We start from the raw sequence: 14,381 nt of genomic DNA on the forward strand, positions 1-14,381 counted from the left end.
CACGGGATAGAAATCTATAGTAGTCCGCCTCTAACTCAGATTTCTTAAAAAGGTCCTCAGCTTCCTTTTGAAGTCGGTAGTGCAATAGCGTCATTTAAACAATACTGTTGGTTCAAAAAACTTGCCGGTTTATACATTGCACCCTCATTCCTGCCTCGCAAATCAATTGACCGCCGCTATTTTTTTTTATTACTATTAAAACATATCGCAGGCTAAAGACTGGCCCAAGCAGGGGTGGAAATAACAACAAGTAAAACACAAATAAGCACTTTTGAAACCAAAAATAAAACACATCGATATATATATTATCGCTCCTGCCTTTTTTTCTCCCCCATGAAATACGAATGTCTTGCCGGGATTACAATTATCACTGGTTTCGCGAATTAATAAAAAAATAGAAAGACACCAGCTACCGAAATCAATGAACTGCTGAAGTTCGTGGACGGCTCGTCAAGTTACGGGGCAGCTTTCTTTTTTTTCTTTTTTTTTTGCGTTAAAAGAGAATTTGCACGCATGAGATAGAAGTACAGGTTGTACAGGTGCGCATGTGCAACAGCTCTTAAGACCGATCGTTTGTTCACAAACGATCAGTTGAGGCGAAAGAAATCAATAATTACTGCAATCCGTTTTTTTTTTTTTTTTTTTTTTTCATTAAAAGTGAATTTGCACGCATGGGATAGAAGTACAGGTAATATAGGTGCGCGTGTCCAACAGCTCTTGAGACCGATCGTTTGTTCACAAACGATCAGTTGAGGCGAAAGAAATCAATAATTACTGCAATCCGTTTTTGTTTTTGTTTTTTCAGTTGTTAATAAACAGTGTTTTAGTTGGAAAATGAACGTGAGCAAAGTAAATAAAGGTTTTTCTAGTAACTTCCTGTTTATATCATCAATGGCTTACCCTTGGGAAGGGGCAACACAGCGGCGATATAAACACATGAACGTGTAAAAATCAAGGTGCCATCGCAGACCAAAAGAGGACAAAAAGATGAACCTATGATATCTTTAAAGACGTAATGGGCTTAGAAAAATCCTTATTGTGGTCTAAGCATGTCATGAAAATAAAAGTATAACAACTCTTTCCGAAATGATTTTTTTTATATATATTTTTTTTTTTATTTGCAACTCTTCTAGCACTTTTCGGCGAAACGTAAGGTCGACGCGTTCTGTGGATGTGCGAGCGGTGGTACGAATAGAATGGCGCCGCATCATTCACAGTGTGCAAGGAAAAGCCGCGACAAGCGGCACCCTATACACTGTAAAAGTCAGGGACGACACTGCCCTGTTTGATTCATTACTTGGTCATGCCCGCACTGAAGGGGCCTCTAGAATCTCTTTAGCAGACGTAGCAAAGCTGTCATTGTTTTTCTTTCAGTTTCATTTTGTACGATTTTCACAAGTGCTAGTACCTATTGCGCGCCGCTCCTGTTCAGAGTTCCAGCCTCTGGCATGTTTTCTCTTTGAGTAAAACGGCAATTCTGTGATCGAAGAGACGCAGTCGAGAGCGGACGTTCTTTTACACGAACGGCTATCCCGGTTCGGTTGTATCACAGTTGCAAAACGGTTTACTAAACCTTCCTAACGCCAAATGAATTGAACTTTTTTTTTTTTTTTGAAGACTGCGTTGCGTTAAGCGGCGTTTTAGAATGAAGCGATCTGGTGCTTATTTCAGGCGAAATGAGAACGAGTGAGTCGTGGAGGAGGTGGAAGTAACGAATTCCGGAAGCCAGTCTTAGTTCGAGCTTTCGCTGCTTTCGCGGCCTTCGCATAAGCAGAACATTTTTTTTTTATTTAACTACAATTGACAAATGTTTGAATTTTTTATTAATATCTAAAATCCCGTTGGCATTTCGCCAACTTTTTTTTAACACTTAGCCCCTCATAATGGCTGCCATTGATACTGCAAGTGCGAGATGGCCCGTGACAATATTTCAATATTTAATTAACAAATTTAGTTAATCAGTCAGCTTGTCGTTGCAGTTATTCTTTTATGTAATGTCCGCTAAGCCTAATAAATACACGGTAAAGGCGGAACCCACGTAACTGCCCCCCCCCCCCCCCCCCCGCCCTCTTTTTTGTCTTATTTTTTTAGAATTAAAACCACCCGCGCTATAGGTGAGATGTAAAACATTGTCATTCATGGCATATTCAGTTTATGAACCACCAAATATTCTCATTGGCACACTGGATACCTAAATAATGACGACCTACCGTGTACAGAGTAGAGCACTGCACGGGCCGGAATTTCTAGGCCCGGCCCGACCCGGCCCGGTAGAGACACGGCCCGGGCCCGGCCCGAGCCCGACAGAATATTTTATTTCTAGGCCCGGCCCGACCCGGCCCGGCAGAGACACGGCCCGGGTCCGGCCCGAGCCCGATAACATTTTCAAATATGAGCCCGAGCCCGCCCCGAGCCGGAAAACTGGGACCGAGTTTTTTTTATACCATAAATATGTCGACTTAGAATATGTATTGTCGAGAGTATGGGTGAAATATGCGCATCATTTGCGACAGTCATTGAAGTCATGGCACACCGAAAATCCTTGAGACAAAAGTGGTGAATTTTTTATTTATGAATTTATTGAAGGGATATTGCACTTTTCGTTGTTCTATTCAATTCGTTTAAGAGAAATTTTCTTCCTACATATTTTTGTGCAGAAACAATAAATTGTCCATGGACTCTCTCTTCAGGCAGGTCCGTCTTGCTTGCATAATGTAGCCCGCCGCGCTAAAGTTCCGTTCGCTGCTAGCACTTGTAGCAGTGATGCACAGGATGCGTTTGGATAGAATCAGAATCGACAGTTTCGGGAATTCTTTCTCGTGCGCTCTCCTGAAGTCACAAAGCTCAGACACTCCTGAGCACGAGTAGTCTTTCTTGCCGTGTAGATACTCCTCCAATTCGTACAAAGTACAAAGTCGGGGTAACGCTTTTCTTTTTTTAATTTGAAAAGCCAAGGAAAAAGACAATCATGTTGTACCCTGCGACCGGAGTGCCCTCGTTATCTTGCCCGCACTCTCCCCGTATGCTGGTGGAGTTCATGTTTCCTTTTATCCGCTTGAAGGCTTTCTAACTGCGAGACACCTTTTTGTTAATATTTTAACGGCGCTGTCACGACCTTGCACCTCGCGTTTTTTTTTTTTTTTTTTTTCATGAACCTAAATGATTAATGTGGAAACTTTTTGTTATTAACAATCTAAAATTTACGGCACACGGCTGACCAGGCACGGCCCGGGCCGGCCCGGGCCAACGCGGCCCGGAAACTTTTTTTGCCAAGCCCGAGCCCGGCCCGGGCCCTAAAGAATACGTGCTACCCGACCCGAGCCCGGCCCGCGGGCCGGGCCGGGCCCGGGCTTTCGGGCCGGCCCGAGCCCGTGCAGTGCTCTAGTACAGAGTGGAAGCATCCAAAATCGAGCGTATCCAGAATTGTGCGCACGTAGAAACTCTGGTAGATCTAGTCCTCTCGCATAATTTAGTTAACAAGTGAACTGCCCTACTAGGTCTGAATACTGTGAATTTTCTGAGTTTCACATCTTGTATTCATGACAGCATCGTTGCAATGGTCATACGACCCAGTCGCTAGACGAAAACACATGCCCGCGCAAATGACTTGCGGAATCCGAGGCCACGAGTGAATATAACTAGGCAACATTAAATATAGTTACGAATACCCCAGTATAATTTGGATGCAATCTTTGGAACTCTGCAGCACCTCCCAGGATAACGTCGATGAAGATGGGCAAACGGTTCAATCATCACATTCAGTACGACGTGGTCGCCTACCCCATGTTCAACTGGAGCTGGTTCATCAATGACCGGCCACTGGAACGGGACCCGGAGAAGTACAATTACATCCATCAAAAGACCGACACCGCTTCCTACCGAGGTGCGAAGTGCCACTTGTCGCTCGTCTCTCTCACGCCTTTTTTTTTTCTTGTGTGTGTGTGTATGTATTTCCGCTATTTGGAATTATTGACATGTTAAGAATGGCAGGGTGTGTCTTTCGAACGCCCGGGCCTCCAGCACGCGTATGTTGCCTTCCACCGTGCTCTGGCTGCGCGTGCAGGCTCGATGCTCACGAGACGTCAAAGTGTCATCGAAGGTTTAGGAAGCTAGCGCTGGAGGCAGGACGACGACTGAAACTCTTTCCTGCACTTATCATTCGTGACTTTGGGTGGGCTTGACATGCCGCTCAAGAAACGTGTTTGCGCGCGTGTGCCACCGACTCCTCTGAAAGCGTGCACTAATGTGAATTTATTTTTCATTCCCCACTCTCCATCGATCTCGTGGACGGATGGACGATCAGGCTTCTTGGAGTTCCTGAGTCCCATCTCTTCGGTCGCGGGCTTCTACACTCTGGTGGTGGAGAACGAGTTCGGCACGGCCAACGAGACACTCGAGGTCACGTTCCCCGGAAGTAAGCCCAAGTCGCCACGTGCCGACCGGGGTCCCACGAAGGGTCTGCCATTACCATAGCCCAGTGTTTTCTTTTCCAGTACCTCACAACAACAATAACAACCCCCGGCACAGGCCGCCAGTGCCGTCCGGGAAGCCCCGCATTCAGGAGAGAGAACCATATGTCGACGTCGACATCGTAAGTGCATCGACTTTAAATTGTTTTTCATTTCTTTTTTCATATTGTCAACGTCGTGTCGCGTCATTAAAGCACGCGTGCCATTGGTCGGTGATGTGAACGTACTGAATGAAGATAGCGGTGCAGCACCACAAGCTGTGAGAAATACAAACAGATGAGCTGCAACAATTGCAGGTCTGATGGTATACTTTATGAGGAGCGCAAGTTCGTCTGCTTCTTTCTGCAGGGGCTGAGATGACGTCAGAACACCGAGCTCTGATTTGCCCTGATTGAAGGATAGTGGGTAGATATAAAAGCAAGCTGCCTTGAGGTCTGCCCACTATCCTTCTATCAGAACCAGTCAGAGCTCGTCGTTCTGACGTCACCACAACCCCGGCAAAAGTATCAGACGAACTTGCGCTCCGCATAGTTTCTGATAGCCTAAAAAAGCGCAGGGCGAGGTGAGTCCTTGGCACTTCATTATCGCTCCAGAGCCAATGAGCTTGTGGCATTGCCAATAAAAATCCCGAAGAACGAATCACAATGCGACGACCGTGAACATAAGAAGTTACGCCCTGCTTTCTTTCAGATGTCAGTGACTAATAGTGGAAACCAGTTAACAGTATATTAAAAAGCTCCGAATCTTCCGATGGCGTGTACCCATTGGCTGACACAGACTTTTTGAAGTTGCTTGGCCACGAGGACAACCACTCACCTTCACATCTTTTTTTTTTTTTCTTTTCCTTTTTAGATAATGGGGTCTTTCATTATATAAGAGTTCACACGAAAGGTTATTAGCTCTCTAGAGACCATCGTGTTCTTCTCATTAGTATAATACTTCTCATCAGTAAAACTCAGAACTTTAAGTCAAAATGTCTATAAAAAAAAAAGAAGCAGTTTATTACAAATAACGCTTCTAAAGCTGCGCTACACGCTGCGGTCACGCATTTGGAGCTGCGCTACACAAGCTTTTATGACCGCATGCACGCGCACAGTAGCGATTTCACCATAGACTACAAACCAGAGCAAGAACGAACATCAATTCTGCGTCGAACTCGGCAAACATAAAACAGAGATCTTTGAAATAATTCCGCAGGCTTAAAAGGCAGTGAATTGTGCAAAGTGTTTTAAGCGGCACTTGCGCCTCGGTAACGGCAGAACATCGCTGGAAGGCAACAAGTGGTAGGGCGACCTTACCCGATCTCTTTTTTTACTTCACTGATGTTCTGTTATTCCTGAGGCGCCAGTGCCACTCAAAACAGCTCGCACACCTCACTGCTTTTTGACATAAGCCTTCTTAATTACTTGAGAGGTCTATGTTTTCGATTTGTCGAGTTTGACGTAAAATTGATGTTCGTTCTCGCTTTGGTTTGCAGTCTATGGAGAGATGGTCATTATGCTCGTGCACGTGGTCAAACTCGTGTTGCGCAGTTCCAAATGTTCACAGAGCAACGCCCTTTGGCATAATGACGCAGGAAGGTCCCTGTCTTCGACTGCTGCGTGCGCATCAGTGTGCTGCACTCTCTGTTTATGCTACAAAATCAGTCTCGGAACTTTTTGATCACAGCTCGTATACTTTTATTTTCAATCATGAACATTTGGAAACATAGCAAAAATAAACACCCTACTTCGAAGAATCGGGAATCTTCTAAGAATAAACTCCGGTAAACTCCGAATCTGGCCAAAAAATAAACTCCAAAAAACGCCCTACGAATTTCAGGAGTAATAAACTCCGAAAACATGAAATCCTTATTATAATGCAAGAAATGCATTCAGGGAGTTAAGAACCTAGTTTTTACCAATTTAGCGTGAAAACTGACTTGGTGCGTATACATCGCGTGACATTTCTTTTTCTGCGAAATTTAGCGGGGAAATTGAAATAATAATATGTACATGTCCGTGACGTCAATTTCCACACTAAATTAAACTGGAAACAGACTTCGTGCATAGGACATGTGACAATATTTTTCCCGCCAGATTTAACGGAAACATTGTTTTGGTACATAGGTTACGTGACCTCTGCTGACGTGATGTCGATTTTCCCTCTAAAGTTAGCGGGCAAACTGAATTGGTATATAAGTCACATGACGTCCTTTCCCCCCGCTAATCCAGAGGGAATTTCACGGACGGCGTGGACGGACGCACATTTCGTGATTTGGGGGTGGCGGTTACAAGAAAAAACAATACACGCTTTAGAACTAAAACCGGGCGCACCGGGAGTGTGGAATTAACGTTCGTTGGGCCCCTTGTCGGGCAGCAGCAGATCCCGATCATCGTGACGCTGAGCGTGCTCGTGGTGCTGGTGAGCGTGGTGGGTGCGCTGGTCGCCCTGCGCTGGTGCCAGTTCCGCCAGGAGAACTACGCGGCCGACGGCACCCGCTTCTGCGCCTGGCTCTGGCTCTCCATGCGGCCCGGGGGACGGCGCTGCTTCGACCGCAAGCGCGTGGTGGGCAAGGAGCGCATCCCACTCAACATGACCAGGATGGTCGAGAACCCCAACTACCCCAACTACTTCCAGGACACCATGAAGAACGGCAAGACAGGTGCGTTCGCAGGCTCGTTCACCCAGGCCTTCATTGGCTCGAAATCAGGCGCGAAAAATAATCCCGAAACCGGACGAAAATCGGAATGTGGGAGAAAGTTTGAGTCGCTATTTTCGAGCAATGGGCGCATTTATTGCAAGCAAACAGAAAAACTCGTCTCGTTTAAAACATATGGCCATTTCCGCACCGCGAATACTCTTGTGTGTTCTGTTTCTTTCGAAAAATGAGAAATAGCGAGGGAGAGAAAGACAGATAGAAATAAATAATGGTTGTGGAGAGATTGGCATAAATTTACTAAAACTTTTTTTTCAACGTTTGTATGTTTGTTTTGCTAATATGTTGCTCATGTGTTCCAGGCTAGGCAGATCGCGCTGTCCTGTGCTTGAGAGCCTACAGAAAATATGTACCCAGAATGTCCTGTCCCATTTCAGGCCGTTTAGGAAATATTGACGCAGTTGTTGTGCCTGTAACAATATACGTGCTCAATTATCCTTTTACAGAAATAAGTAAAACTTCCTCAGCTTTTTTTACGGCATTTATATAAAGCTTATTATACGAGAACACACTACATTCGAAGTGAATATACAACTCTTCGTCTAATTATTTACTTTAAAACAAAAAACAAAAAAAAAACATGTGCGTTCATTTCTTTGCAGAGCATGCAGGTAAGCAATGACAGCGAATAACAGAAGTATCGCAACAAATGACGGAGCACAGTGTCGCACAGTTAGACCCGAATACTGCAATGTGGACTGGGACTGAAAAAAATGAAAGAATAAACAGGATTTGAAGGGAGAGAAAAGGACAGAAAGGGACATCACACGATAATAACGCTACTATAGGCAACAATATGAAAGGGAACAGGCTTTGCGGATTTTTTATATGTACCCACAAACTTCGGAACATGGTATGATCCTGACGAGGCAGTTTAGATCCCAAACTACATACTGTTTGACATGTTGAGGTTTAACAAAGTTTGCGGGAGCGGTGAAACTGAAAAGAAGAAAGATTAACTGTTCCCTTAAATATTTGTTTCCGGCAATACAGTCTCCGACAATATGATAGCCCTTTCAACGAGGCAGTTTACGGCGGCTGTGCTGGAGTCGCTTCGAACAGGTCTAGATTTTGAGGGCGAGGGAATAAAAGAATCTCTGGCCAATGTGTGTTTAGCGCCGCCGCATAAACCCCCTCGGCGAATGGGTCTTTCATATTGCGGAACACTGTATGCCTCTAAAATAGGTACAGTCTCTAACAATACGAAAGGCCCATTCGACGATATAGTTCAGGTAGCTGTGCAGGATTCGCTTTGGCCTGGCCCACATCGCTTGAAGCAGAAAGAAAATTAATGAGCCTTCGTTCTATTCTCGCTCTAAAATTAAAGTGCCTAGAGACAACGTGTACCTAGCACCTCCACACGAGCTGTCTAGCCGAATCGCTACCTTTATGGTAGGCGGCGAATCAGTTAGCAATCCCACGCGTGTGACAAGTGTTCGCGATTCAAGAGCGCGGACTGATACACCGATAGCAAAAGGACCTACGTTATAAGTAGGGATGCGTGTTTTCGGGGTCTATCTTTTTTTATATATAGAATTCGGGGGCGTTTTTTCTGGGTTTATTTTCCCCGCAAGTTCGGTGTTTCTCAGTATTTATTTTTAATGTCGAACAAACAATCTATTTTATTCGGGACTTATCTCGAATGAACTAGGACATGCGCATCGGACTTCCCGACCTCCAAGCAACATACGAATGACTTTTACAAAACGTCCCCGTACCAATGAAATGAGTAAGTCAGGTAAGGTGTAGGGTTAAGAAGAAAGATGTAGCCTCACAGACAGTTCATTGCAGGCTGTAGTCTAGATCGACACGAGACAATGCTCTAGATAAAGATATTCTACCCGCTTTTCGTATGCAAGGACTGTTCCAAATTGATTTTTTTTTCTTTCTTTGATTTGCATAAAACCGTCTCGAGAGTTAACTTTCGGAGTTTATCGGTATTTGCCGAAAACACGCAACCCAAGATACTCATCACAGTATATTGTCCTTCCCAGACTCAGAGAAAACTGAGATAAAAAAGAAAAGGGGCGATGGGTGGGGAAGACAGAAAAGGAAGGAGAGAGAAATAAATATACGATAGAAAAAAAACTTGGGAAAAATAAAAACAAAAACAGAAAGAGAAATAAAAAGGTAATAAGATAAAAGAGAGAATATCGTGAGAGCTCAGGTTGTATAGGGAAGCAATTTCGGCAGTTGACAATGAAACCGAGGTCCATTGCGTTATTATGGATTACTTCATGATGAAGTATTGAATAATTTCTAGCCCGCATGTACGTGTGTGCTCTAAAAGCTTGGGTTTCATTGAAGTGGAGGAGGCTAAGTGTATGTGTGTGTCTGTGGGGGGGGGGGGGGGGGGGGGGGTGTAGAAGTTTTATAAAGAGTGGGCGTGTTCCGAGGTCTAAGAGATTTTAACAAAGTCCTCTCCGAGGAGAGCGCTAAGGCATGTTCCTGACTGACCCATCTACTCGCAGCTGTAACTAAAAAAAAAATGAAATTAATCGGAATAGCAAAGAAGATAGCTCCGAGTTGCTTAACTTGCAACGTGGAAACTCAGGACCGAGGAACAGAAACGTGGACGTCAATCATTTTTAACAGGAAACTTTCTGGTTGGAGTGATTGCTGCAGCACTCGCAAAGGGGGGGGGGGGGGGGGGGGGGGGTCATATTGTTCACCCACGTTTATAGTTGATTTTGTAAATTCCAGCGGAAATATTTCTTTCTTATTAGTTTACTTTCCTTCTTCTTTTTTCATCGGGCCGAGAAATGTCCACGTAGTAAGCGTCGTTAAGACCGCTGCTACTTTAAAGACCCACGAACGCTCGAGTTCGTCCTTCTATATATGTTCTATACCTTCAGCTAGACCATTGGTTTCTCCAAACTCTCCCTGCGCTTCTGATATGTGCTGGGACGTTTGACTCGCGCACTGTCATTCTACACGTCGCATTATTCAGGTTCGCAGCCAGTTGCCTGCGGGCCGCATTCCAGCGAGTCACGGGCCGCGTATTTGAGACCCCTGCACTAGATAGATGGATATACGCAGTTGAAGGCAAAGTAAAGCGTCTAGACAGATCTAGTGGGAGTATGAATACGTTGCACATTAAAATTGTGTTCTCAAATACCTCGCTTATCCTGTGAAATTATTTACTTTTTTTTTTTATTTCGTCAAAAACTGGCAGGTGCCTATAAAAAGGAAATAGAAAAGTTGTTGGAATTTCGATTTGTACTCTATGTAATTTCTATCCAATTTCGTATACTGTCTTTATACAGAGAGCACAAAGTGTCTGCCATAAAGCTATAGACAATGGATAAAAAAGTGGATAGATTTTCTTTAAAATGTCTATAGCCTCAATACGTTAATTTAAAAACAATGATGTAGGAACTGTTTCAAAATTTTTTCGTAAGGGTTTAAATTGTAGGGCGGGCCAACTACAGCCGTTTTACATAGATATCTATATTTTTGGTCTTTGTGTTTCTCCCTCTCTGCACTGACTCCGGCAGTAGTTCGCCACATAGCCCGAGAGAAGATTAGCTTTATCCAGTCGCTGGGCGAGGGAGCCTTCGGCCGCGTCTTCCTGGGCACGGTGGACTACCTCACGCCGGACGAGCCTACGACGCTGGTGGCCGTCAAGACCCTCAAGAACATGAGCGTGGACGAGGCCCGCCTCGACTTCGACCGCGAGGCCGAGTTGCTCACCAACCTGCAGCACGCTAACATCGTCCGCTTCTATGGAATCTCCACCGACGGCGATCCACTCATGATCCTGTTCGAGTACATGGAGTACGGGGACCTCAACAACTTCCTTAGGTCTGTTGGCCGGCATTTCTACAAACACACAGAAAAAAAAGATTTTTTATATATTTCCGCGGTTTAATATATAAAACTTCGGTATGCGATCAAACCAGTTCATAAGCGAGAGCTGACTATTACAGCTTTTCCCGCTGATAATAATCAAAGTGCCAGCTTTTTTTAATCCGAGTGCCCCTGAATTTAATCTAGCTGCACACCAATTTAATCCAATGTCAATAAATTCAATCCAAGTTGCCAACAATTTAATCCCAACGCCATTAATTTTAATTCGAGAGTCACTCAATTTAATCTCTTTATATCTGTCAATTAAGCAAGACTACTAACTCATATCCTACTACCGTTTTAGAGGTCTAAGTTACTCGCAAGTCATGAATGACTTTTCACTGTATGCGCGCGTTCGGCCACTTGTTCTTTCCTCAATTTTGAGGGAATCCTTAGATCATAATACATAAGCTTGAGACTGAATGACGGGGACATTTTGTCGGTTTTAGAATACTAACGAAAATTTTCAAAAGGCTTAATAAAAAAAAACGTGTTTGAATTTTTTTTTTCAATTGGGTGCAAGGCAAGCTTTTAATGGCATGAAAATTTTCATTGCATGTCAAGATGCTGATTTTCGATTGCGTCTATTCCATATTTTAATATGTGAGTTACATGCCATCGGTTTGAAGGGCAGGCACAATGTACTTGAAATGATTGCGGTTATAGACCGCGCAATCAACACGTTGAATTCTCGGCATTGCTTCTTGCGTTGCCTATTGGAGCATCTGCCATCGGTATTCCTTTAAGGTGGCAGCTTCAGGCCGCGCAAGTCCGGCTGCGCTATGCTCACTGAAATAATCTTTCACGTCAGATTTGAACTTGGAAAACATATCTTCCATTGGGTAGAAGACCGGATTGTATGGCTGTAAGCTCTTCAGAGTGGCTCTGGGACAAGGCGGTGTCTGCGGCTCGTTGGTGAGTGAAAGCATTATCAAATATATTGACCGCATCCTGACCAGGAGCTGTTGCCATGATCTCCCTCGAAACTTCCTCCAGGAATTCGTTTTAAGTCGACCAGGACACTTTTTCTACACTTCTCCACAAGTGGATCCCGTCAGCAGACATGCATGCGAGAATGTTGATATTGGGCCCTCTGTTACCTTTAGTTCTCGCGACGGCGTCCTTTCCCGGGTTTGACCTCCCAAGCCTCCGACTACACCAAATATTAAAGTTTCTCTCGCCAACGTAATATTCAAGCTGAAGCGGACCGTACCCCTACAGCCACGAAACATATTCTTTTCTTGCACTTCTTACGTCATCGCGATTTCGATTAACGGGCTGCCGAGAAAGTTGCTTTGTTGTGTAACCGTGTCCATCCAAAAGTCTGTCAGTCAAATAGATAGGCTGATTTTAATACCTGGCCCCGTTGCTTCAAGCTCTTGTTTGAGTTGCTTCAGCGTGTAGATTGGCGGTTCATCCACCATAGCTGCCAGATCCTGCTCAACATCGGAGTCAAATGTCTTCTTTGAGCCTCCATTGGGTTCCGGTTCACCTCTGTAAGTTTTCGCAATTGACCGAGCAGTTTTAACGTTAATTCCTAGTGTTTCAGCAATTTGCTTTATGTTACCGCCTCGTCTCCAGCAGTCAATCAGCTGCGCCCGATCTTGATCGGTTGCCTTTTGGTAGGATTATTTAGGTAGGTTTGGATCTTTCCGAAGTCAACCTCGACACATTGCATTCGACAAACGCATTTCCAAGAGCGTTCAAAATGCGGGTGACTTGCGTGCAATTGGTCAAACCGCTCTAATAATTCTTATCTGCCTCGGAGAGTTCAGAATCGGACGCCGTCTGCTACCAAGGCGGAGATGCCAGCTTATCGTCTGCAACCGCGGCACGGCGCAAGCATACCACGAAGTGTTTGCAGACGACGCAAGAAGCGCTGCCCGATGGTTTCATCAACGGACGTCGTCTGCTATCCCACGGCAACCGTCTGCGAGAACTTCGCGGTATGTTTGAACCGGGCCGCTGCTTCATCAAAGAGCTTCTTCTGCTGTTTCAAATCGCCTGCAAAAACTTCGAAATGGTCATGCGCCATGAGACGACTTCATCCACGGGCTTCGTCTGCTACTTTAGATCGTCTGCAAACACTTCGCGGTATGCTTGCGTCGTGCCGCGGTTGCAGGAGGATCGGTGGCCAAGTGGGCTAGCGCACACCAGCTTGGAGCGCACTAAGTGAAAGCTCGCGCTGCAGAACCCAGGATCCTTGGCTCAATCCCCACACCTGCCCGCTTCGATCTGGTTGAGCATCGTACCGGCATGCGGTTGTGTGTCACTACTGTGTGATGTACGTTAAACACCCGAGGCTAGCGGCTGGCTAAATTTCTCATCTATAGCTTGCAGACTCGTCGCCCGTTGAGACAGACCAAGTTCTAGGCTGTGTAAACATACACGCAACCCCAATTTGCCGCGGTCACAGACGATAACCTGGCATCTCCCGCTTGGTCGCGGACGGCGGCCGATCCTCAACTCTCCGAGGCTGATAAAAATTATTGGACCGGTTCGACGATTTGCACGTAAGTCACCCGCATTTTGAACGCTCTTGGCAATGAGTTTAACTAATGCAAGGTGTCGGAGTCGGCCTCGGAAGGGTGCAAACCTACCTAAGCAGTCCTACCAAAAGGTATCCGACGGGCGGGGCTGTTTGACTGCTGGCGACAAGGCGGTAGCATCAATCAACTTGCTGAAACATCAAAACTGCTCGGTCAATTGCGAAGATTGACAAGAAGATCCGAAACCCAGAAGAGGCTCAAAGAAAACATTCGTCTCCGATGTTGTGTAGGATATGGCAGCTATGGTGGATGAACACCCAACTTGCACGCTGAAGAAACTCAAACAGGAGCATGAAGCAACTGGACCAGGTATCCAAATCAATATATCTACAATTGAGAGACTTTTGGATGGACACGGTTACACAACAAAGCAACATTCTCTTGAACCTGTTGACCGAAATCGCGAAGACGTAAAAAGTGCAAGAAAAGAATACACTTCGCGGCTGCAGGGGGACGGCCCGCTTCAACATCGATATTGCGTTGACGAGACAAACTTCAATATTTGGCGTAGTCGGAGGATTGGGAGGTCAAAACGTGGGAAGGACGCCGTCGTGAGAACTAAAGGTAACAGAGGGCCCAATATCAACATTCTCGCATGCAAGCCTGCTGACAGTATCGTCTTATAGAGAAGTGTGCAAAAAGTGTCCTAGTTGACTTTCAATTAATTCCTGAAGGAAGGCTTGACAGAGACCACGGCAACAGCTCCCAGCCAGGACGCGGTCGATATATTTGATAATGCTCCCGCGCAGCGACGAGGAGAAGACGCCGCCTTGCCTCAGGGGTACTCTGAAGTATTTACCGCCATAGAGTCCGTTC

General features: G+C 45.4%; 1 protein-coding gene across 6 annotated transcripts in view; it reads left to right on the plus strand.

Moving 5' to 3' along the window:
• Positions 1 to 14,381, plus strand: part of LOC8038489 (NT-3 growth factor receptor) — a 279,306-nt gene that overhangs the window by 250,124 nt on the left and 14,801 nt on the right. Inside the window, exons 8-12 of one of the 6 annotated variants that reach the window (XM_029992180.3) lie at positions 3,707 to 3,883; positions 4,304 to 4,414; positions 4,494 to 4,591; positions 6,828 to 7,113; positions 10,665 to 10,971. In XM_029992180.3, coding sequence (XP_029848040.1) covers positions 3,707 to 3,883; positions 4,304 to 4,414; positions 4,494 to 4,591; positions 6,828 to 7,113; positions 10,665 to 10,971 — 979 coding nt within the window. The remainder of the gene's footprint in view (positions 1 to 3,706; positions 3,884 to 4,303; positions 4,415 to 4,493; positions 4,592 to 6,827; positions 7,114 to 10,664; positions 10,972 to 14,381) is intronic. The other 5 variants (XM_040220113.2, XM_040504500.1, XM_040220146.2 and 2 more) reach the window with 5 other exon arrangements.

This window comes from Ixodes scapularis, unplaced genomic scaffold (genome assembly GCF_016920785.2).
Source record: "Ixodes scapularis isolate PalLabHiFi unplaced genomic scaffold, ASM1692078v2 PGA_scaffold1__304_contigs__length_218370807, whole genome shotgun sequence".
NCBI lineage: Eukaryota > Metazoa > Arthropoda > Arachnida > Ixodida > Ixodidae > Ixodes > Ixodes scapularis.